The sequence below is a fragment of the Eptesicus fuscus genome, chromosome 1 (assembly GCF_027574615.1).
Source record: "Eptesicus fuscus isolate TK198812 chromosome 1, DD_ASM_mEF_20220401, whole genome shotgun sequence".
Classification (NCBI taxonomy): domain Eukaryota; kingdom Metazoa; phylum Chordata; class Mammalia; order Chiroptera; family Vespertilionidae; genus Eptesicus; species Eptesicus fuscus.
This window is the reverse complement of record NC_072473.1, coordinates 35864060-35890292: the sequence shown is the minus strand read 5'-3', so window position 1 is coordinate 35890292 and position 26233 is coordinate 35864060. Positions and strand designations below refer to the sequence as shown.

Here is a 26233-nt window from a genome sequence, read left to right as displayed (position 1 = left end):
ACCATTGCCCAGCCTCCTTACCCTTGGGATGTGAGCACTGAAGGGGGCTATACAATATAGAAAAAAGAAAAAGAAAAAAAAAACAATTAAAAAACATGAGGACAGCTTAAGGGAGCTGTGGGCCAATGTGAAACGTAACAATATTAGAATAGCAGGTGTGCCAGAAGAGGCAGAAATGGAGAAAGGCATAGAGAAGGTATTTGAAGAAATAATGGCAGAAAACTTCCCTAACCTGGTAAAGGAAAAAGTCACACAAGTTCAGGAGGCACAGAGAACATCAAACAAGAAGAATCCAAACAGGCCCACACCCAGACACACCATAATTAAAATACCCAAATTAAAAACAAAGAATATTAAAGGCAGCAAGAAAAAAGAAAATTGTTACCTACCTACAAAAGAGCTCCCATAAGGCTGAAACTTGATTTCTCATGAGAAACTCTACAGGCCAGAAGGGAATGGCATGAAGTACTCAAGGTAATGGAAAGCAAGGATCTGAGACCAAGATTACTATATCCAGCAAGGCTATCATTCAAAATAGACAGTCAAATAAAGAGCTTCCCAGACAAAAAAAGAAAAAAACGGCTAAAGGAGTACATCAACACCAAGCCAGCATTACAAGAAATGCTAAAGGGATTGCTGTAATGAGAAGAAGAAACAGAGAGAGAAAACCAGCCATATAGAATTATAATGGCTATAAATAAGTACATATCAATAATAACCTTAAATGTAAATGGACTAAATGCTCCAATAAAAAGCCATAGGGTAGCTGAATGGGTACAAAAACATGACCCAACTATATGCTGTCTACAACAGACCCACCTCAAAACAAAAGACACACACAGAATAATAGTGAAGGGATGGAAAAAAAATTTTTCGTGCAAATGGAAAAAAAAAGCTGGAGTAGCAATACTCATATCCGACAAAATAGACTTTTCAGTGAAGGTAATCACAATAGACAACACAAGTCACTACATAATACTAAAGGGATCAATTCAACAAGAGGATATAACCCTGGTAAACATATATGCACCCAAAACAGAAGCACCTAAATATATACAAAAACTTCTAGAGGACTTTAATGAAGAGATAGTAAATAGTACAGTCATAGTAGGGGACTTTAGCACTCCTCTGACTTTGCGGGATAGATCTTCCATACAAAAACTTAACAAGGAAACAGAGACTCTAAAGGACACACTGGATCAGATGGATTTAATTGACATTTATAGGACATTTCACCCCAATGCAGCAGAATATACATTCTTCTCAAGTGCACATGGATCATTCACAAAAATAGACCACATGTTAGGACACAAATCAAGTCTCTGCAAGTTCAAGAAGACTTAAATCATATCAAGCATCTTCTCAGATCACAGTGGAATGAAATGAGCAATCAACTACAGTAAAAACACTGAAAAACATTCAAACACACAGAGGCTAAATACCATGTTATCTACACTAATAAAAGAGAAAGATGCAAATTGACCATACCTCTGTGACACTCACCAGCCAATCAGGAGTATGCAAATTAACCCAACAAAGATGGCAGGTTAATTTGCATACACAGGCATGGAGTGATGACTGAAAACTCCAGCCCAAGTGAAGACTGAAGGCTCCGGCCTGAGCGAAGACTGAAGACTGAAGAGGCTTGGCTTCTCTGCTGTGGCCGGAGTTAAGGCCTGGGTCCCGGGTGCCAGAGGAAAACCAGTGCTGGCAGCCAGGGGAAGGAAGGCCTATTACACGAATCTTCGTGCAACAGGCTTCTAGTTCAACAATAAATGGGTTACCAATGAGATCAAGAAATAAATAAAAAAATTCCCAGAAACAAATGAAAATAAACACATAACAACCCCAAATCTCTGGAACACAGCAAAAGCAGTCCTGAGAGGGAAGTTCATAGCACTACAGGCATACCTCAAAAAATAAGAAAAATCAGCAATAAACTGTTTAAACCTACAACTTAAAGAATGAGAAAGAGAACAACAATAGGAGCCCAGGGTAGGTAGAAAGAAGGAAACAATAAAGATTAGAGCAGAAATAAATACCATAACCAGTATATATATATATATATATATATACTAGCAGCCCATTTGCACGAAGATTCATGCAATAGACCTTCATTCACCTGGCTGCCTGCACCAGTTTTCTGCTGACACCAGGAACCCAGGCCTTGGCTGTAGCCACCGCCTTCTGCCTTCTTTCAGGGTCGGGTCTAGGCCCCGGGCGGCGGCCTTGGGCTCGGCTGCACCCCAGCCTCCCTGCTAAGGATCCTAGGAGCCGACCCCCAGTGGTTGCCTGCGATCCGTGCAGGCTCCCCGCTGGTGCCCAAGGTCGGGAAAGCCTCCGCCCAAGGCTTTCCTGGCCTTGGGCTTGGCCACACCCAGCATCCCTGCTACGGATCCTAGGAGCCGACCCCCGGTAGTTGCCTGTGATCAGTGCAGGCTCCCCGCTGGTGCCCAAGGCCAGGAAAGCCTCTGCCCACACCACAACGTCCCTGCAATGGTTTCCTGGTGGGCGTGGCTGGTGAGCGTGGCTGGTGGGTGTAGCAAAGGTATGGTCAATTTGCATATTACTCTATTATTAGGTATGATATATATATATATATATATATATGTGTGTGTGTGTGTGTGTGTGTGTGTGTGTGTGTGTATATGAATCAATGAAACCAAGAGTTGGTTCTTTGAAAAGATAAACAAAATTCATAAAACATTAGCCAGACTAATCAAGAAACAAAGAGAGAGGACCCAAATAAGTGAAATCAGAAACAAAAGTGGAGAAGTAACCACGGACACCACAGAAATACAAAGGATTGTAAGAAAATACTATGAACAACTATATGCCAACAAGCTAGACAATGTGGATGAAATAGACAAATTCCTAGAAAAATACTATCTCCCAAATCTGAATCAGGAAGAATAAAAAACCCAAATAGGCCAATTACAACTGATGAAATAGAAGCAGTAAACTCCCACCAAATAAAAGCCCAGGTCTGGCAGCTTCACAGGAAGTTTTACCACAAATTCAAAGAAAAACTAACAACTGCACTCCTCAAAGTATTTCAGAAAATCCCAAAGGAAGGAACACTTCCAAACGCTTTTTATGAGGCCAGCATTATCCTAATTCAAATAACCAATAAAGGAAGAGAATTATAGTCCAACATCGCTGATGAACATAGATGCTAAAATCCTCAACAAAATATTAGCAAATCGCATCCGGTAATATATTAAAAAGATTATATAACATGATCAAGTGGGATTTTTTCCAGCGATGCAAGGCTGGTACAATATTCACAAATCAATACACATGATACATCACATAAACAATCACATGATCATATCAATAGACACAGAAAAAGCATTCAACAAAACACAACACCCATCCTACATAATAATATCCTACATAATAATAGACAAATATGCAAATTGACCATACCTCTGACACACCCACAAACCACGCCCACAAGCCACACCCACCATCCAATCAGAGCGAGTATGCAAATTAACCCAACCAAGATGGCTACAGCCACAGAGAGCAAGGTTTCCTAGGTAACAGAGGAAGCCAAGCTTTCTGCCTGCCCTTGCCAGGCCTAAGCCTCCACTCAAGCTACAAAGTTTCAATTATAGAAGGTAAACAAATTCAAACAAATGGCGGCAGAATGGAGCTTGAGAGAGCAGGCAACAGGGGAAGCAAAGCTTTCCGCACACCCTGGCTGGGCTCACCCGCTTAAGGCTACAAAGTTTCAATTATAACCCCAACAGAAATGGCTGCCAGCCACGGAGGGAGCCCCAGGCTTGGCTCCGCTCCAGGCTACAAAGTTTCAATTGTGGAAGGAGAATAAATTCCAGATACCAGGGCCTCCGCTTGTGTTGCCAGGGGGCGTGGCCGGCCTGCAAACCACCACAGGCGCCTCGCTCAGGCCGCCCCACACCCCAAGGGAACCCCACCCTGATCAGGGACACCCTTCAGGGCAAACCAGTTGGCCCCCACACCTGTACCAGGCCTCTATCCTATCTAATAAAAGAGTAATATGCAGATTGATCATTACTGCAACACACATTATAGCTGCCCCCATGTGGACACAATATGGCCAACACAAGATGGCCAGCAGGAGAGGGCAGTTGGGAGGCACCCAGCCTGCAAGAGAGGGCAATTGAGAAGGACCAAGCCTGCAAGGGAGGGCATTTGAGAGGGACCAGGCTTGCAAGGGAGGGCAGTTGAAGGTGATCAACCCTGCAGGAGAGGGCAGTTAGGGGTGACCAGACCGGCAGAGGAGGGAAGTTGGGGGCAAACAAGCTGGCAGCGGAGTGGTTAGGGGGTGATCAGGCTGGCAGGCAGAAGCGGTTAGGGGCAATCAGGAAGGCAGGCAGCAAGCAGTTGGGAGCCAGCAGTCCTGGATTGTGAGAGGGATATCCAACTGCCCATTTAGGCCCGATCGCACCGGGGGGTCCCAGATTGGAGAGGGTACAGGTTGGGCTGAGGGACAACCCCCCTCCGTGCACGAATTTCGTGTACCGGGCCTCTAGTTTTTGATAAAAACTCTCAGCAAAGTGGGAAAAGAGGGAACATATCTCAACATGATAAAGGCCATATATAACAACCTACAGCCAACATCATACTCAACAGACAAAAACTAAAACCATTTCCCCTAAGAACAGAAATAAGAAAGGAATCACCACTCCTGTTCGATATAGTACTAGAAGTGCTGGCCATAGCGATAAGACAAGAAGAAGAAATAAAAGGCATCTAAACTGGAAAAGAAGAAGTAAAGCTGTCATTATTTGCAGGTGACATGGTATTGTACATAGAAAACCCCAAGGACTCCCTCAAAAAACTACTAGACTTAATCTATGGTTTTTATATACACCAATAATGAACTCACAGAAAGAGAAACTAAAAAAAAACAAAAACAAAAAAACAAAAAACAACAACAATCCCCATTTACCATTGGAACAAAAAAAATTAAGATACCTAGGAAAAAACTTGACTAAGAAGGTAAAAGACCTATACTCGGAAAACTACAAGATGTTGAAAAGAGATAGAGGAAGACATAAACAAATAGAAGAATATACTGTGTTCATGGATTGGTAAATCAACATCATTAAAATGTCCATACTACCCAAAGCAATCTATAGATTCAATGCAATCCCCATTCAGATACCAAAAAAATATTTCACAGACTTAGAACAAACTCCAAAAATTCATCTGGAATAAAAAAATACTCTGAATAGCCACAGCAATCCTGAGAAAGAAGAACAACGTTGGAGGGATCACAATACCAGATATCAAGCTATGTTATAAAGCCACTGTTTTTAAAACTGCCGGGTACTAGCACAAGAACAGACATATAGACCAATGGAACAGAACAGAAAACCCAGAAGTTGACCCAAGCCATTATGCTCAATTAATATTTGAAAAAGGAGGCAAGAGCATACAATGGTGTCAAAATAGTCTCTTCAATAAATGGTGCTGGGAAAATTGGACAGATTCATGCAAAAAAATTAAGCTGGATCACCTACTTACACCATACACAAAAATAAACTCACAATGGATAAAAGACTTAAACATAAGATGGGAAACCATAAAAATTTTAGAGGAATCCATAGGCAGCAAAACATCACACATATGTCGTAGCAAAATCTTTACCGATACAGCTCCCACAGCAATGGAAACTAAGGAGAAAATAAACAAATGGGACTACATGAAAATAAAAAGCTTCTGCACAGCAAAAGAATCTATCAACAAAACAACAAGAGAGCCTAGTACTTGGGAGGAGATATTTGCCAATGTTATCTCTGATAAGCGTTTAATCTCTAAAATTTACGGGGAACTCATACAACTTAACAAAAGGAAGATAAAATATCCAATCAAAAAATGGGCAAAGGACCTAAATAGACACTTTCCGAAAGAGGACATACAGAAGGCCAAGAGACATATGAAAACATGCTCAAAGTGACTTATCATGTGAGATATGCAAATCAAAACAACAATGTGATACCACCTCACACATGTAAGAATGGCAATCATCAACAAATCAACAAATGACAAGTGCTGGCGAGGATGCAGAGAAAAAGGAACACTCCTGCACTGCTGGTGGGAATGCAAACTGGTGCAGCCACTGTGGAGAGCAGTATGGAGTTTCCTCAAAAAATTAAAAATGGAACTCCCATTTGACCCAGTGATCCCACTTCTAGGAATATATCCCAAGAAACCAGAAACACCAATCAGAAAGGATATATGCAACCCTATGTTCATAGCAGCACAGTTCACAATAGCTAAGATTTAGAATCAGCCTAAGTGCCCATCAGCAGATGAGGAGATTAAAAAACTGTGGTACATCTATGCAATGGAATACTATTCCGCAGTAAAAAAGAAGGAACTCCTATCATTTGCAACAGCATGGATGGAGCTGGAGAGCATTATGCTAAGTGAAATAAGTCAGTTAGAGAAAGATAAATGTCACATGATCTCACTCATTTGTGGAACATAATGAACAACTTAAACTGATGAACAAAAACAGAACCAGAGGAAAAAAAATATTTTGGAATATAATTGAAGTAATCCTGTTATTTGCAGATTTTTAATATTTCCTACAACTTTTTTGATATTACTGTGTTAGTACAGTTTTGGTAATATTGTTATATTTAAAATCTTTTTTCTTTAAATATTAATATTTATTGAATGTAACCTTAAAAGAAAATGGTGGTAGAGTAAGTGGATGCTGCATGGACATGCTCCCAGGAACAAAAATGTTCTAAAGTAGAATGTGATAATGCTTACAAGAATCTGATTGTACTAAATACCACTGAACTGTACATCTTAAATGGATGAACTGCATAGTTTGTGAATTATACCTTAATAACACTGTTTTAAAAGGGAAAAAAAAGAAGCAAAGAGGACCCAAATAAATAAAATCAGAAATAAAAAGAGGAGAAATAAAAACTGACACCACAGAAATACAAAAAAAATTGTAAGAAAACACTGAACAACTCTATGACTACAAATGGGACAACCTGGGAAAATGGATATATGTGTACAAAAATACAATCTTCCAAAACTGAATCAGGAAGATCAGAAAACCTGAATAGACAAATTATAAATAATGAAATTGAAGCAGTAATAAAACTCCCAGCAAACAAAACTCCTGTACTAAAGGGCCTCACAGATGAATTTTATCCAATATTGAAAGAAAACCTAACATCTACCCTTCTCAAACTATTCCAAGAAAATTGAAGAGAAGGAAGACTTCCAAGTCCTTTTTACAAGGCCAGCATTATCTTAATATCAAAACAAGATAAAGACATTACAAAGAAAGGAAATTATAGACCAATATTCCTGATAAACATAGATGTTAAAATCCTCAACAAAATATTACGAAAGCAGATATAGCAATACATTAAAAAGATAACACACCATGATCAAGTGAAATGTATTCCAGGAATGTAAAGTCGGTACAATATTCACAATCAATAAATGTGATCAATCACATAAACAAAGTGAAGGATAAAAAAAATCCCATGATATCAATAGATGCAGAAAATGCATCTGATAAAATACAGCATCAATTTTTTAATTATTTTTATTGATTTCAGAGAGGAAGGGAGGAGAGAGAGAGAAACATCAATGATGAGAATCATTGACTGGCTGCCTTCTGCACGCCCCCTACTGGAAATCAAGCCAACAACCCAGGCATGTGCCCTTGACTGGAATTGAACCCGGGACCATTCAGTTCACAGGCTGACGCTCTATCCATTGAGCCAAAGCAGCTAGGGCAAGCAGCACCAATTTTTTCATGAAAACTCTCAGCAAAGTGGGAATAGAGGGATCACACCTCAATATAAATAAACTTCATATATGACAAACCCATAGCCAACATCATAATCAATGCAGAAAACTAATAGGGTTTCCTTTAAGATTAGGAACAAGATAGGGATGTCCATTTTCACCACTTGTATTCAACATAGTACTGGAAGGCCTACCTACTGCAATGAAACAAGAAGAAACAAAAGGCATCCAAATAGAAAATGAGGAATTAAAACTGTCATTATTTGCAGATGACATATTTTTACAGAAAACCCTAAAGACTCCACCAAAAAAAACTACCAGATCTAATAAATTAATTTGGTAAATAGGAGCATACAAAATTAATATTCAAATCAGTGACATTTTTATGTACCGATAATGAGATATCAGAATGAGAAATTAAGAAAACATTGTATTTACTATGGAAACAAAAAAATAATAATGTACCTAGGAATGAATTTAATCAAACTGGTAACAGACCTGTAACTCAGTAAATTATAAGACACTAAAGAAAGAAACTAAGATACAAATAAGTGGAATCAGATACTGTGTTCATAGATAGGAAAAATTAACATCATTAAAATAACCACACTACCCAAAGAAATTTACAAATCCAATGCAATTCCCATCAAAATACCAATAGCATATCTCACAGATAGAACAAATATTCCAGAAATTTATATGGAACCAAAAAAGACCCAAATGCCCTCAGCAACATTGAGAAAGAAAAACAAAGTTTGAGGTATTATACTACCTATTATCAAAATATATTACAAGGCCATAGTAATTAAAACAGCCTTGTACTGGCACAAGAACAGGCATACAGATCTGGAACATAATAGAGAGCACAGAAATAAATTCATGTCTTTATGGTCAACTAATATTTGACAAAGGAGATAAAAACACATAAGGGACAAAGGCAGTCTCTTCAATAAATGGTGTTGAGAAAATTGGACAGATACATGTGAAAAAATGAAACTGGACCACCAACTTATACCATACACAAGAATAAACTCAAACACATAAAAGACTTAAATGTAAGTCCAAAAACTATAAAAATCCTTGAAGGAAGTATAGGCAGTAAAATTTCAGACATCTCTCATACCAATATATTTGCCAATATATCTCTTTGGACAAGGGAAACAAAGGAAAAACACAACAACAAAAGGGACTACATCAAAATGAAAAGCTTTCACAAAGCAAAAGAAACCACCAACAAAAAGAAAAAGAAACCCATTGAATGGGAAAGCATATTGACAATGATACATCTGATAAGGGGTCAATCTCCAAAATATATATAGAACTGATAAACACCAGGAAAACAAAAAATCCAATCCTACCTAATAAAAGAGTAATATGCAAATTGACCACACCTTTGCCATGCCCACCAGCCAATCAGGGTGACTATGCAAATTAACCCAACCAAGATGGTGGCTAATTTGCATATCAAGACAGCATATAAAGAAGCCAAGTGCTGCAGAAGGGAGTGAAGCTGCAGAGAAGCAAGCAGGCAGAGCGGGGAGAAGGGAGGAAAGCAGGTGGGGCCGGGGGAGAAGAAAGGGAAACAGGTGGGGCAGGGGAGAGTGCAGCAGGAAGCCCTATTGCAGGAATCTTCCTGCAACAGGCTACTAGTCTAAAATGGGCAAAGGACCTAAATAGACACTTCTCCTAACAGGACACACCGACAACCAAGAGACATTATGAAAAAATGTTCAACTTCACTAATCATCAGAGAGATGCAAATTAAGACCACAATGAGATATCACCTCACCCCTGTCAGAGTGGCTATCATCAATAAATCAAGAAACAACAAGTGCTGACAAGGATGTACAGAAAAGGGAACCCTCATGCACTGTTGGTGGAAATGCAGACTGGTGCAGCCACTATGGAAACAGTATGGAGTTTCCTCAAAAAATTAAAAACCGAACTGAATTTTGGCTCAGAGATCCTAATCCTGGGAATATATATGGAGAAATACGCAGCACCAACTCGAAAGAATATATGCACCCCTATAATTCACAGCATCATTATTTGGAATTAGCAAAGATCTGGAAACAGCCCAAGTATCTATCAGTAGAGGAGTAGATAAAAAAGCAGTGGTACATTTATTTACACAATGGAATACTACTCAGCTGTAAGAAAGAAGAAATATTTATCCTTTGCAATAGCATGGAGGGACCTAGAGAGCATTATGCTAAGTGAAATAAGCCAGTCAGGAAAAGACAGGTACATATGATCTCACTTATACCTGGAATAAATGAACACAATACACAGATGAACAAAACAGAAATAGGCATGTATATATGGAACAGACTAACTGCTGTCAGGGGCGAGGGGTGTTGGCAGGTTGTGTGGAAGAAGGTGAAGGGATTAAGCAAAAAAACATATATAACACATAGATTCAGATGACAGTGTGATGACAGAGAGAAAGGAGAGGGGGATAGGCAGAGGTAGACAAATGGGGGGAGAAGGGGTCACAAAGAAACTTTGTGGCAATGGGCGCATGATGTAGTATGCAGATGATGTTATAGAATTGTACACTTGGATCCTGTATGATTTTGTTAACCAATGTCACTCCACTCAATTCAATTAAAAATAATTTATTTTTAAAAATTAAAAGGCAATCTATTTGAAAGGGACAAAATATTTGCAAATCATGTATCTGATAAATTTTTGTTTGTTTGTTTGTTTTTTAATATATTTTATTGATTTTTTACAGAGAGGAAGGGAGAGGGATAGAGAGCTAGAAACATCGATGAGAGAGAAACATCGATCAGCTGCCTCTTGCACACCCCCCACTGGGGATGTGCCCGCAACCAAGGCACATGCCCCCGACCGGAATCGAACCCGGGACCCCTGAGTCCGCAGGTCGACGCTCTATCCACTGAGCCAAACCGGTTTCGGCTGATAAATTGTTAATATACAAAATGTACTTTAAAAACTCAATAGCCCAAAAAATACCCAAAACACTACAATTAAAATTTTCCAAAGAAGTCATGGAAATTGTCACCAGGTCCATGAAAAGATGGTAAGCCTCACTAATCACCAGGGAAATGCAAATCAAAACCACAATGAGGTATCACCTCATGCCTCTTAGAACATCTAGCATCAAAAATGAAGAGATAACAAGTGTTCCAGAGCATGTGAAGAGGAGGAAAACCTTATGCCATGTTGGCACAGCTGTTATGGAAAACAGTATGGAGGTGCCTCAAAAAAATAAACAAACAACTACCATATGATCTAATAATCTCACTTCTGAGCAAATATCTAGAAAAGAAATGAACACAAAATATCAATGAGATAAAACTGCATTCCCATATTCACTTTAGCATTATTCACAATAGCCAACATATGAAAACAATACAAGTATTTGTAAACAGATAAATGAATAAAGAAAGTGCAAAAGCAAAAGGATTGATACATCAAGAGGATATAACTGAGTAAACATATATGCACCCAATACAGGAGCATACAAATCTATAAAAAAAACTTCTGGAGGATTTTAAGAAGCAGATCGACAGCAATACAATCATAGTAGGGACTTTAACACCCATTTGACATCACTGGATAGATCTAGTAAAAAACTAAACAAGGAAACAGTGACCCTAAATGATAGCTGAGCAAATGGATTTAATTGACATTTACAGAACATTCTACCCCAAAGCTACAGAATATACATTTGTCTCAAGTGCACATGGGTCATTCTCAAAGATAGATAACACGATAGGACATAAAACAAGTCTCTATAAATTCAAGAAGATTAAAATCATATCAAGCATCTTCTCAGATCACAATGGCATGAAACTGAAATCAAATACAATAAAAACAACCCAAAACATTCAAACACATGGAGGGTAAATAGCATTAAAAAAATGAATGGGTTACCAATGAGATCAAGAAAGAAATAAAAAACTTCCTGGAAACAAACGAAAATGAACACACAACAACCCCAAATCACAGTGAAAGCAGTCTTGAGAGGGAAATGCATAGCACCACAGGCCTACCTCAGGAAATAAGAAAAATTTCTAATATATTATCTAACCCTATAACATAAAGAGTTAGATAGAGAACAAGAAAAGTCTAGAGTAAATAGGAAAGATATTAAAGATCAGAGTAAAAATAAATGGTCTAGAAAGCTGCACAGGGGAGTTTTATCAAATATTCAAATAATTAATACCTATTCTCCTTGCATTATTCCAAAAAAATCAAGAGGACAGAACACTACCAAGTTCTTTCCATAGGGCCAGCATTATCCTAATTCCCAAACCACTTAAAGACACCACAAAGAAAATTACACAGGCCAATATCCCTGATGAACATAGATGCCAAAATTGTAAACAAAATATTAGCAAATCAGATCCAGCAATATATTAAAAAGATCATACACCATGACAAAGTGGGATCTATTCTGGGGATACAAGGCTGGTACAATATTTGCAAATCAATAAATGTGATACATCACATAAACAAATTGAAAGACAAAAATCACATCACCATATCAATAGATGCAGAAAAATCATTTGACAAAATCCAACATGCATTTTTAATGAAAACTCTCAGCAAAGTAGGAATAGAAGAGTCTGACCTCAACATAATAAAGGCCGTATATGACAAACGTACGGCCAACACCATTTCCCCTAAGAACAGGCACAAGACAGGGATGCCCACTTTCACCACTTTTATTCAACATAGTGCTGGAAGTGCTAGCCACAATAATCAAAGGAGAAAAAAATGTAAAAGGCATTCAAATTGGAAAGGAGGATGTAAAATAGTCATTATTTGTAGATGACATGATATAGAACATAGAAAACCTTAATGACTCCACCAAAAAACTACTAGAGTTAATAAATGAATTCGGCAATGTAGCAGGATACAAAATTAACACACAGAAATTGATGGCAATTTTATACACCAATATAACTCTCAGAAATAAAGAAACAAACAAAAAATCCCATTTACCATTGCAACAACAACAAAAAAATTAAGATACTTAGGAATAAACTTAACTAAAAAGGTAAAAGACCTGTACTAGGAAATCTACAGGATGTTGAAAAAAGAAATAGATGAAGATATAAACAAATGGAAGAATATACTGTGTTCATGGATTGGTAGAATTAATATAATTAAAATGTCCATACTACCCAAAGACATATATAGAATCAATGCAATTTCTATCAAGATGCCAAGAGCATATTTCACAGATCTAGAAGAAACACTCCAAAAATTTATATGGAAACAAAAAAGACCCCAAATAGCTGCAGCAATCTTGAGAAAGAACAAAGTTGGAGGGATCATAATAATGGATATCAAGCTATACTACAAAGCCACTGTAATAAAAACAGCCTGGTACTGGCACAAGAACAGGTATATAGATCATTGGAACAGAACAGAGAACCCAGAAATCGACTCAAGACATTAACCTCAAGTAATATTTGACATAGGAGGCAAGAGCATACAATGGAGTAAAGATAGTCTCTTCAATAAATGGTATTGAGGTAATAGGACAAGATATGCCAAAAAAAAAAAAAAAAAGACAAAAAAAAACTGGATCACCAACTTACACCATACACAAGAATAAACTCAAAATGGATAAAAGACTTAAATGTAACTTGTGAAACCATAACAATCCTAGAAGAAAACATAGGAAGCAAAATATCAGATATCTCACGGAGAATTTTCAGACACTTTGCCTAGGGTAAGAGAAACAAACAAACAAAATAAGCAAATGGGATTATATCAAAATAAAGAACTTCTGCACAGCAAAAGAAATCAGAATCAAAATGAAAAGGGAATCAACTGTAGAGGAGAACATATTTGCCAGTGATACATTTGATAAGGGGCTAATTTCCAAAATACATAAAGAACTCATACTAAACAAAAGGAAGACAAACAATCCAATTAAAAAATGGGCAAAGGACCTAAATAGACACTTCTCCAAAGGGGACACACAGATGACCAAGAGACATATGAAAAAATGTTCAAAGTCACTAATCATCAGAGAGATGCCAATGAAAACTACAATGAGTTATCACCTCACACCTGTCAGAATGGCTACCATCAATGAATCAACAAGCAACAAGAACTGTTGAGGATGTGGAGAAAATGGAACCCTAGTGCATTGCTGGTGGGAATGAAGATTGGTGCAGCCACTGTGGAAAAGATTATGGAGTTTCTGCAAACACTTAAAAGTGGAACTGCCATATGACCCAGTGATCCCACTTCTAGGAATATATCCTCAGAAATCCAAAACACCAATCAGAAAAATTGTTCATAGCAGCACAATTTGCAATAGCTAAAATCTGGAAACAGCCCAAGTGCTTATCACTAGAAGAGTGGATAAAAAAGAAGTGGTACATTTACACCATGGAATACTATGCAGCGATAAAAAGAAAGGGTCTTTTATTCTTTGTGACAGCATTGAAGGACCTTGAGAGTATTATGCTAAGTGTAATAAGCCAGTCAGGGAAAGACAAGTATCACATGATCTCACTTATATGTGGAATCTAATGAGCAAAATAAATTGATGAACAAAAAAGATCCAGAGACATTGAAGATCCCATGGACAGACAATAGTGTGGGGAATGCCTGGAGAGGGGACGGAAGTAGGGTGGATGGGGTCAATGTGGGGGAAACAAAGGGACAGCCACAATACTTTCACAATAAAGATAAATTAAAAATAAATAAAGATAAAACAATAATAAAAGCATCACTGTGGTCTGTGTTCTATTGTTTATGACAGAAAAATAAAAGAAATGCAAACTTAAAAAAAGAAAGTGTGATTGATATGTGTTATGCACATACACCAAATGGAATATAATTCAGCTTTGAGAAAAAAGGTAATCTTGCCATTTGTGACAACATGAATGGACCTCGAGGGCATTATGCTATGTAAAGCAAGCATGACAGAGAAAGACAAATAGTGCCAAGGGTTGGATAGTAGGGGAAACAGGGAGAGGTTGGTAAAAGGGTACAAACTTACAGCTATAAGATGAATAAGGTCTAAGGATCTAAAAAAAATACATGGTGACTATATTAATAACACTGCATTGTATAATTAAAATTTGCTAAGAAAGTAGAACTTAAATGTTCTCATCAAAAAAGATAAAGTTGTTGACTTATATTCTACTTTTATTTTCTATTTTAACCAAGTAGCACTTACTCTGTGGAGAAATTCTTGCTACATGAAACCTTGAGTCAAAATGCACTTATGTATAATATGAAGTCAGGTAGCATGCTACCTCCACCTTAATTCTTTTTCTCAGGATTGCTTTGATTATTGGAGGTCTTTTGTGGTTCCATACAAATTTGATAATTTCTCGCTCTATTTCTTTAAAAAATGACATTGGGATTCTGATGAGGATTGTATTAAATCTGTATATTGCTTTGGATAATATGGCCATTTTAATTATGTTAATTCTTCTAATCCATGAACACGGGATATTTTTCCTATCTTTTTCAATCTCTTTTAATAATGCTTTGTAATTTTCAGTTTGCAGGTCTTTTACATTCTTCATTAAAAGTTCATTCTAGTTATTTTATTCTTTTGGTTGCAATTGCAAATAATTTTTTCATTTCTTTTCCTGAGGTTTTCCTGTTAATATACAGGAAGGCAATGGATTTTTGTACATTAACTTTGTATGCTGCAACTTTACTATATTTGTATATTGTTTCTAATAGTTTTTGGTGAGTCTTTAGGGTTTACATATTTAGACTCCTGTTGCCTGCAAAAAGGGGGTCCTAATATATGGTGACAGATTATTGGACTTCGGGTGGAGGGCACAGGGTACAATATACAAATCTTATAACATAGAAACCCACACCTGAAACCTATTTGTTCATGTTGATCAATGTCACCCCAATACATTTAATAAAAAATAATAATAGTAATAAAAATGCACTTATGTGAAAGGCCAGAGAAAATATCAGGAATCCGAATGATAAATTTTTCATTAGTTTTAGGAGGATAACACCTAATTCACATATTTAAGTTTCTATTCTGTAAATAACATTTAACTCTAATAATACAATATTTTACAGTCAGATACATTTTCATTGAAGATTAAAAATCAATGCCAATTTGCCATTGTGAAGATTAAGAGTAGAGACACTATAAACAGGTAACATATCTCTGTATAATAGCCACTCAACAGAATTTAGAAAATTTGAGTCACTCATTCATGGGATGAATTGTCTTCCACTAAAGATTTTTGAATTATCACTCCCCATTATTGTTTCAATCTTATCTTAGTTTTTGTTTCTCTCTATCATAGTCTCCAGTCACAAATGTCTTTATGTACATTAGGGATAAGGCTGGCTGGGGAAATCAGAAGTGAGGGTTTGCTGGCAATACTAATTTTATTTAATTAAGAAAATCTGGTTTGTTAGCAAATTTCTATAAAAGAAATCAACTAGCAATTTCATGAAACTACTAAAAATGTAGATTTTTGACAACTAAAATTTTAAAATATGTTAATATTTTACATATCTGTGTAGAAAATGAATCCCTATTAAACTTTCCCTCAATTAATCATTCATTTAAAATATTTAGTGCTTTGTCCTGTTTTAAAGGGCTCTAATATGAAGTCTTGATTTCTCATACTGAAAGCCAATGAGTCAATAGGATGATTGGACTCTGACTGAATACTGTAATAGTACTACATTTTTGGTATATGCCATCTAAATACAGGTTAACTAGTTTAATATAAAAAGGTATAAGTGTTTAGCCAACTTGTAGAAATAAGCTTCATTGCTTATAATACCTACATGTAATACTTACTGTACTTCAAATAACAGAAAAGGAATACATGCCCACTAATGCTGCAATTCTTACCTCCTCTGCATCAGTACTGTTTAGTTCTTCCGCTTTAATTTTATTATAAGTATCCAGTATATCAGTACAGCTCTGGTCCCTAAGAAATATGATAAGTCAAAATATATTTCAATAAATTTTACAAAATTAGAAGTCAGTTCCTATGGAAATAAAACTACTTCTTACCCAATAAATCGAAGTAAGACATCAGTTACAATTTTGGCTGCTTTTACTATAGGACTGTCTGGCTCATTGAAAGTCCTGGCATTATGTTCAATGTAGCGAACCTCCCACATTAATGCTGATATTCTCCTATGAAATAAAAAATATCTTCTGTGACACCTGAAACTAATATAAAATAATACTGAAGAAAACTGTAATTGAAAATTTTTTAATTTAAAAAATACCTTCATACAGGAGGTATATACAGCATAGAACAACTAGGTAACTAATCATTATATGTCATAGGAGTTACAATATAAGGGTGTTCCAAAAAATGTATATACACACTTTGAAGAGTTATAAAGGCAGTGTTTACTAAAAACATTTCATTTCTAAAAGTGAGCTATTAGCTGTTAAAGTATATATACATTTTTTGGAGATACCCTGTATGTATGTAACTCATATGTGTGATAGATGTGCACTAGTAAATGTATATAGTTACAGTATTTGAAGCTCAAGCAATAATTTAGAACTACTGGACTGCATATTAAACTTGGAAAAGAACTGACCCAGGGCATAATTGATAAATAGTGATTTGACCAAATACAAATAAATAAAAACTGTTGAGATAAAGTTAAAAGGATGTTTAGTTTTCAGGGGAAGAGAAGAGAAAGGAAAAAGCAGGTTATAGAAAAGAATAGGTTTTTATCTAGTTATTTTTATAATATATATTATTGAATGAAATTATATGTAATGTTATAAAATACACCCAACTGGTTATAACCAGTTAATGGAATAATGGTGATTACTAACAGTGGAGTTTCAGGTGAGAGCGGTACAAAAAGTGGCCCTCACCTGCTTTCCCATAATCACTTCACTCTGAACTAAAACCAAAGGAGAGAAAAAAAAAACACCTGGCTCTTTTTCGGTACACATTTCAGGGATAATAATAAAACCTAATTAACTGCTGTTTAATTCCTCAACAGGGGATTTACACACATGCTCAAAGTCTCTGCAGCACCTTAATCATGATGATTCTACAAACCACTTAATCTGCCTTAAATAAACTAAAGTTAACTAGTTTTTATTTCACATGTGATTTGTATTACTTATAATTTTCTCCCTGTTCTTATTCCTTTCAAACCCCTTTTTACACTGGAAGACCGAGAATCTACGGAATAAAGGAAAATTAGTACTCTAAATTTTTAGAAGAAATTTTGCAGTGGCTCTTTTGAATGATTATTTATACAACAAAAACACAGATCTTGGTGCATCATTACACAAAAAGAAAAGCAAAAGACATAAAGCTATGACATTTATAGTAAATGATGATAAAACTAAACAGACCTGTAAAAGCGATTTTCAAGTCTCCGCCTGATGGTGTTGAGGTCAGTTGGATATGCAACTACAGTACAATACAAGGGATAGGCACTGAGATCCACTGGAACAGCAAAAGGGCTGGCAAAATCTACAATATTATCCAAATCAAGAAAGGTAGTTATAAAGAACATTAACATTTCATGTTAACAAACAAAACCCACATAAATAAGAAGGGGGGCAATACACCACATAATAAAATGTTGATGATTCAATTATGCAAATATTAGACAAATACTGTTATGATGTTATTATTTTTATTTGGGCATAGTACCTAAGACTCATGCATAATAGAGCAGTTCAAATCAGTTGAAATGAGACAAAATTAAAGGAGGACTGTGTTTAATTTCACATTTTTCTGGAAAAATGCCAAATGTCTCAAGTGATATGTTTTAGAAAATATAACTAGTTATGCCAGTAAAATATATTACTCACACATTATCTTTATCAAAGAACCCAAAGTCAGGCTCATGAAATAGCTAGAGAGCCAAAATGACTCTTGAAAATACTAGTAAAAGACACCTTTTACCTGCCTTCGCTATTATAAGCCACCAGAGAACTGAAAAAGTTTGTCATTACTTGGGCCAAACATATAAAAATGTTATTCAAACTAGAATCACTGTGCCTCTTGAGTTAAAAGTGTCTAGTGAAAAAAATGCATGTCCTTGAGCAAAAGTTAAAATTCTGCTGGTTTTCCTTGTTCCTTCCCATCCTCCTAATATTCTTTCATATTCACCATACCGAGAGAAAGAAGGTGGTTGATGCCCTGAATAACCCGTTCACATTCCTCATCTCTGGAATGAGCTCCCCACTCTCCTTCCTGTGGTTTGTATAGCAAAGCAGTTAGTTCCTCCTGGGACACAGGAACACCAGCACCAACTTCATCTGGAAAGGCAGCTATGTATAAAAGGAAAAACCAGAAATGATTAGTTTCCAGTATAATGATATTGTCATTTTTCTTTTAGAAGAATTATAATTCATTTTTAAAAGCATATTTACTTCCTTCTGGAATTGGCTCCATATCCCAGGGGCTCATCTTTTCTCTTTCATTATTGTCCCAGCTATTAAAAAATAACAAGACACAATTCAATTTTACATGATTCTTTTATATATTAGCATAATTTATATGACTTATTGGGGATGAAATTTGGAAAAGGGAAATACAATTTTCCTTCAAGTACAACTTTGCTTACATATAGATAATAATAAACCTCTAATAGAGAAAACATGATCTACCAATATGAAACTTAGAAAGCAGTAAGTTTATTCTTAGTTTTACTTGGCTTTCTTTTTTATTCCAATCAAGGACATATTCAATGTTAAGCCAGCATACAGAATAAAAATATATCTTTGGAAAATTCTTTTCAGGTTAAACAGGTGATTCAATATATCACTAATTTCTGTGAGATAATCTACATTATCCTAACAGCTTAAGTATTATAACATCTCCAAAATTTTATTATTCCCCTTTGATATGTAATATGGAGACAAAGATTAATATTCACAGAATAAACATGTTCTATCATATTTGACAAAAAACTTTATTAGGAATATTATAATTAGGAATATATCATGAAGAACTAAAGTAAATATTGTAGACAAAAACCACATCCAAACATAATACAGTCATTTCTGCCTAGAATTCTCACTATCAAATAAAAGTCTAGGTACTAATATTCATTGCTATATTCCAGCTGCAACAATTATTTTAAACACTGAATTAATTTCAGTATTCTTCATGAAATAATAGTAAATCCTGTCTAAAATACAATTACTTACAAGAAAATCTGGACATAAGGGAGATAGAAGTAAGCCTTCAGTTTCTGCTTTGTTTTAGCAGTAACATTTACCTGTTTTATCATCAAATTCTATAGGCATTATGATTATTTTCTTACAGTTATAGGTCTTGTAAGATTAGTTAAGTCAGGTAAAATGACATTATTCCTGGTAAGGTTTATAGAAAGTCCATATAGCACTTCAGTATTATATCGGGCATAAAAGACCATAACTGTACTTACTGAACACTGTAACACTGGAAAGAACTATCAGGATACTCTGGTTGAAAAGGCTGCTGACTCTCCACAGTCCCAAACCACCAGGCATCATCTATTATACTGCGGAATCTATCACCTGCAATGTTTTTAGAAATTCTTACAATGGTGCTCTTGAGAATAAAGCTCTGTTCCCACTCTAAATTTATATTTTAAGGGTTTTTAATTAAAACCTTCACCCAAAGATTTTTAAAATTGATTTTAGAAGTCGGGGGGGGGGGAGGAGGAGAGAGAGAGAGAGAGAGAGAGAGAGATGAAAGAGAAACATCAATTGGTTGCCTTCTGCAAGTGCCCTGACCAGGGATCAAACCCACAACCTGGGTATGTACCCTAATGGGGAATCAAACCTGCCACCTTTTGGTGCACAGGATGACACTCTAACCAACTGGGCCACACTGGCTAAATTGCGATATTTTGTTGAATCCAGAAATAGCATCGTAACTATCGTTGTTAAAGGTTTCAATCTGAGTTTTGCAAATAAGTGAATTTTACATTTTACCTTCTTCAAGGATTTTGATTTCCAGGTACTAGCTATCTTTTTAAAATAAATCACATATTTCCATGTTGTCTCAAATAAATGCCACCACATATAATTTAACTTTTATCAATCACCTGAAATCATCATTAGGCACTCTACTTCTTGCACTGTACCTAGGTTACACCATTTGTTTCTTCTCTTTTTTGCTTTTTGCCTTTAAAATCACTTCATACTAGTCTTCTGTTCTAAATGGCTAAGGATTACAGAACCAAATCATTGTAGAAAAAAAAGTTCCTTCCAAATAAAAGATAATTTAAACGTACTAACACCAAACATTTGCATAGTGTTTACTCTGCGTCTGGTACCATTTTAAGTGCTTTCTATATATTAACTAATTTATTGCTCACATCAATCTTATAGGTGTGGTGTCATGTGATTCCTATTTTAAAGATAATGGAAGTGAGGCACAGAGAGGTTAAAAACTTGCCCAACATCAAAAGCTAATGAGGGAGAGGGGAGGAAGTAGGAGAAGGCAAGAGAGGGAGAAAAGAAGGGAGGGGTTGAAAGAGAGATGGAAGTTGCAAGCTGTGGTGGGAGGAAGAGAGAAAGAAAGAAAACCACAATCAGTAATGTTCTGTTTAAGAGCCCAAATATTAAGTACTCTACTTTAGGACAACTAACATTTGATAATTTTCTTTTTAATTCAGATTTGTATTCTAACAGATTAGAAAACTGCAGAAGTTTTAGCGATTATATGATACTAGAGGCCCGATGCACGAAATTCGTCCAAGAGTAGGCCTTCCTTCCCCCAGTTGCTGGCACTGGCTTCCCTCTGGCACTCAGGACCCAGGCTTCCCTCAAAGCCCCGGCTTCATCTGGAAGGTCATCTGGTCTAATTAGCATATTATGCTTTTATTATTATAGATATGCAATGTGCATAAAATCACTAAACATAATTGAGAAAATATCTTTAATTTAATTTTCCTAATTTGGCTAACAGGTTTTTCCAGCTTACATGTTAAACTAGTTTCTTTCTGTTAAATCGGAATTAAAGTTATTTTACCTCAAACTTAATAGTCATTAAGTGAGAATTCTATACTTACCGATCTGCCAGTTCCTTTCTTTGGCTTCATTATAAAACTGATGTAGCACAAGGAAGTCAATGACATCTGGCATATCATGATACCTGTACAAAAATTAAAGCCCTATGAACCAACATACAGATATAATAGTATATGTTACTTACTAACTATCCACAGATATATGTTTAAAGTGTAGCCATTAAGCAAAATGTTGTAAACCTCAAGGTCCCTACAAAAGTCTTCACTTAAACTCCATCTGCTTTGCTTTGTTTGCGAGCACCCTGCCTATTGCTGTATCACTTCAATGATATAAAGACGTCAAAAAAGGTCATTAAAGTTTCATATAAGTTATTTTTACCAAGGACTTTTTAAGAAAAGTATGGCCATGGCCAGGGTGGCTCTGCAGAATGTCAGCCTGCACACTAAAGGGTCTTGGGTTCGGTGGGAGGCAACTAATCAATGTGTCTCTCTCATATTGATGTTTCTCTCTCCCCCCTCCCTCCCTTCCACCTCTCTCTAAAAATCAATGGAAAAAATATATTTGAGTGAGGATTAACACACACAAAAATATGAATTGATGTTATTTTGTCTCCTTAGATTTCAAAATTAACTTTAAGAAATGTGCCATTGACTAATTATTCCTATTTTTAACAGAAAAAAAAGCAACTAGGGTGTTTCAAGTATACTGCTAGGTACTTATAAAAGATTTTTCCTTTATTCCTCTCAAATATCCTGAGGAAGATATTAGCATTTCCATTTTATAAAGAAAGGCATGAATTCAGAGAAGTAACTTACTCGTGAAAATATATACATTTGCTATATATATATATATATACATATATATACTCTTTAATAGCCATATATATATATATGTATAGCTGTTTAAGTAAAAACATAAACCAAGAATTAAATATTAAACCTTGTTCTTTAAAACTCCAAGCCTATAGTGCTGTAGTATTTTTCTCTCATATCAAGTCTTATACTCTGCAGAATACAAAATAGGGATCAACAAACACACAACACACACACACAAATACACAGAGCTACTCACTTAATGGAAAAAGACTCTCCAGTCATTTTGCCTGAAATGGGGTCCAGAAATGCAAGCTTCAAGCAGCATAGTGTAGGTGGTCCAACCTCATATTTGATTCCTACAATCTTAACAAACTCTTGTTCCTATTTATGAGAATACCAATAAACTATTACTTTAAATATAAATACCTTTCTAACATTTACATATTATTTGGTCATTATTGGAACAATTTAAAAATTATCTGAATAACTAACAAATACTCTTGACCCTTATTAATAGGAATAGAAGAATTCAGTAAGGTCTAGGGTACAACTCAGTCATATATATTTAAAGAAAAGAACTTCTCAGGGAACTATGATACTCTGCCTAGTTAAGAATCACTCATCTGGCAGAAATACAGTATGTAAATAATGCAGGTGGGGAAATGAGATACATTTCTTAACATCTACAATATTATTTTATAGTACCACTCTTATAGATTGGTTATTAGTCACTCTTAAAAGATGACAAAACTGAGCTTCATGGGAACAGTGATTTGCTTGCCAGTTCTACATTATTAAACAGCAGAGCTAGGACTGAAATTTAGGTCTTATTCCAAAGCCTAGGCTTTTGCACCACACACATGCTAACGCCTATAATTTCCTAGAACCACAGGGTTAAAATCTGAAATAAGAAATCAGTTTTATTCATTCCCTTGATTCTAAAACAACCAACCAAACAAAAACTCAACTTTCATCTGATTCAGAATAGATGGTAGCATCACTATCTCCCAGGAGATGATTATGTAAAGCTTACTTGATAAGATACTTTAGCATCTCACAAACTTAATACAGTTTTTACAAGTATTTAAATCTTTACTTCAGTAAATGTACATATTTGTGTCCTTCCTGCTAAGCATCCTCACACATAAATCCTTCACTTACCTGGAAAAACATTGTAAAATTGCTCTTTTAACTCCTTTTTCAAGTAAAAAGAAAAAAAATTCCCAAATAACAAAACACATGTATATAAACCTACGCAAAAATGATGGTGTATATATCCCTATGCCTGTTTTTGTGTATGTATGTATGTTTAAATAAATGAACATGTACTTATAGGTAGAAATCCTTCTCTAAAAAGATACATACCTATTTTACTCAATACAATGAAGCTACATAGGTACTATATGAAGAGAAATAATCCATACAGCACCACAAAGTTCTGAGCTTCTTGGGATTTGTGATATTTACTATATCCTAAAGCCGCCAGAACTTCCAGGGTGTTTGTAGTCCACACACATCAGTTTCTAGAGCCTCCAGAATGTACAAAATTTTGAGGAAAATATCCACACAATGGAACTACTGCTTTGCTCCTATTATAGAATGGTATACACTGGAGGACATAAAGCTTGAAGGAAATTAGGTCAAATAATCAAGATAATAGGTGGCATACAAATTTCGGGAAACAAAATCTAAACCATAACACTCAGCTTTATAAGAGTACTAGAGGCCCGGTGCACTTGGAGGGTGGGGGTGCCTCAGCCCGGCCTGCACACTCTCGCAGTCCAGGAGCCCTCAGGGGATGTCTGACGGACGGCATAGGTCCACTTCCCATGGGCCACTGTGCTTGCCAGCTGTGAGCCTGGCTTCTGGCTGAGCGGTACTCACCCTGTGGGAGCACACTGACCACCAGGGGGCAGCTCCTGGGTGGCCAGTGCGTGTCACAGTGAGTGGTCATTCCGCCATTAGGTGGAAACCAGCTCTCCAACATCCCCCGAGGGGTCCTGGATTGCGAGAGGGTGCAGGCCAGGCTGAGGGACCCCACTGGTGCACAATTGGGGCTGGGGAGGGACATGGGAGGTTGGCCAGCTGGGGAGGGACTGCAGGAGGGCTCCATGGCATGTCTGGCCCGTCTTGCTCAGTCCCAACTGGTCGGACCCCAACAGCAAACTAACCTACTGGTCGAAGCATCTACCCCGTGGTGGTCAGTACACATTATACCAACTGGTCAACCGTTTGACTGTCTGCTCCCTGGTGGTCAGTGCACAGTATAGTGAGCGGTTGAGCGGCCTTAGCATATTATTAGCATATTATGCTTTGATTGGTTGAATGGCTGACCGGATGACTGGACATTTAGCATATTAGACTTTTATTATATAAGAATAGAGGCCCGGTGCATGAAATTCGTATACTGGGAGGGGGGTGTCTCTCAGCCCAGTCTGCACCCTCTCCAATCTGGGACCCCTGGGGGGATGTCCAACTGCTGGTTTAGGCCCGATCCCACAGGCAGTTGAACATCCCTCTCACAATCTGGGACTGCTGGCTCCCAACCGCTCGCCTGCCTGCCAACCTGATCACCCCCTAATCATTCCCCTGCAGGCCTGGTTGCCCCCAACTGCCCTACCCTGCAGGCCTGGTCGCCCCCAACTGCCCTCCCCTGCAGGCCTGGTCTCCCCCAACTGCCCTCCCCTGCTGGCCTGGTCGCCCCTAACTGCCCTCTGCTGCCGGCCTGGTCGCCCACAACTGCCCTCTGCTGCCGGCCTGGTCGCCCACAACTGCCATCCCATGCAGGCCTGGTCGCCCCCAACTGCCCTCCCCTGCCGACTTGGTCGCCCCCAACTGTCCTCCCCTACTGGCCTGATCTCCCACAACTGCCCTCCCCTGCCAGCCATCTTGTGGTGGCCATCTTTTGACCACATGGGGGCGGCCATCTTGTGTGAGGGTGTGATGATCAATTTGCATATTACCTCTTTATTAATAGGATGGTAATTATCTTATCTTGGACACACAATCAACAGTGAGATATGCATGAAATTGAGAAAAAGCCTACAGGCAAGTAAGGCAGTCCTTGGGTTATGTCAGACTTGATGTACATCGTTTCGTGGTTACGTCGCCATCTCCCATTTATTTGTAAAAAAAAAAAAAAAGTTCCATCATTTTGACATATGTACATATGTGCTATATGTTTTTTATTATTTATTTACCACAAGTAAAGGTCAGGAATTGTTATCTTTCTTTTAATTTTTTTTTTACTGTTTCACTTCATTACTACTGTGTATGTACTCCATGTGAGTGACATAGGTGCTTATGTAGGTGGGTTCCGATTTACAGCGAAAATCGTGTTACGTCGCACCATAGGAACGGATCTGCTATGTAACCCAAGGACCTACTGTACTTTAATTCCAAAGCTACTTCAATTTCATAGCTAATGAATTTGGCAAACTTACCCTGAGATCCATTTTATTCCATGGTTGTTTTTGTAAATTAACGCTGTATATTTTTGATTTCCTTACAGCTCGCACATAAGCTTCATGTCCTTGCCTAAAATAGATAAGCTAAAACAAAGAACATGACATATTAAATAGTAGTGTCTTATTTAAAAACTCTATACATTACAACATATATTCCTACAAATGTCCTCTTCTGTTTACACAAACATAATTATAATTTTGAAAAATATGTACAA

At 36.9% G+C, this 26233-nt stretch overlaps 1 protein-coding gene across 1 annotated transcript in view; it reads right to left on the bottom strand.

Annotated features, from left to right (window-relative positions):
• BRWD3 (bromodomain and WD repeat domain containing 3) overlaps nucleotides 1-26233 on the bottom strand; it is a 170256-nt gene that overhangs the window by 24033 nt on the left and 119990 nt on the right. Inside the window, exons 25-33 of the mRNA XM_008155335.3 lie at nucleotides 25995-26102; nucleotides 22808-22932; nucleotides 21778-21860; nucleotides 20164-20275; nucleotides 19145-19206; nucleotides 18887-19042; nucleotides 18116-18236; nucleotides 16793-16918; nucleotides 16628-16706 (exon numbers count right to left, since the gene is read on the bottom strand). Coding sequence (XP_008153557.2) covers nucleotides 16628-16706; nucleotides 16793-16918; nucleotides 18116-18236; nucleotides 18887-19042; nucleotides 19145-19206; nucleotides 20164-20275; nucleotides 21778-21860; nucleotides 22808-22932; nucleotides 25995-26102 — 972 coding nt within the window. The remainder of the gene's footprint in view (nucleotides 1-16627; nucleotides 16707-16792; nucleotides 16919-18115; nucleotides 18237-18886; nucleotides 19043-19144; nucleotides 19207-20163; nucleotides 20276-21777; nucleotides 21861-22807; nucleotides 22933-25994; nucleotides 26103-26233) is intronic.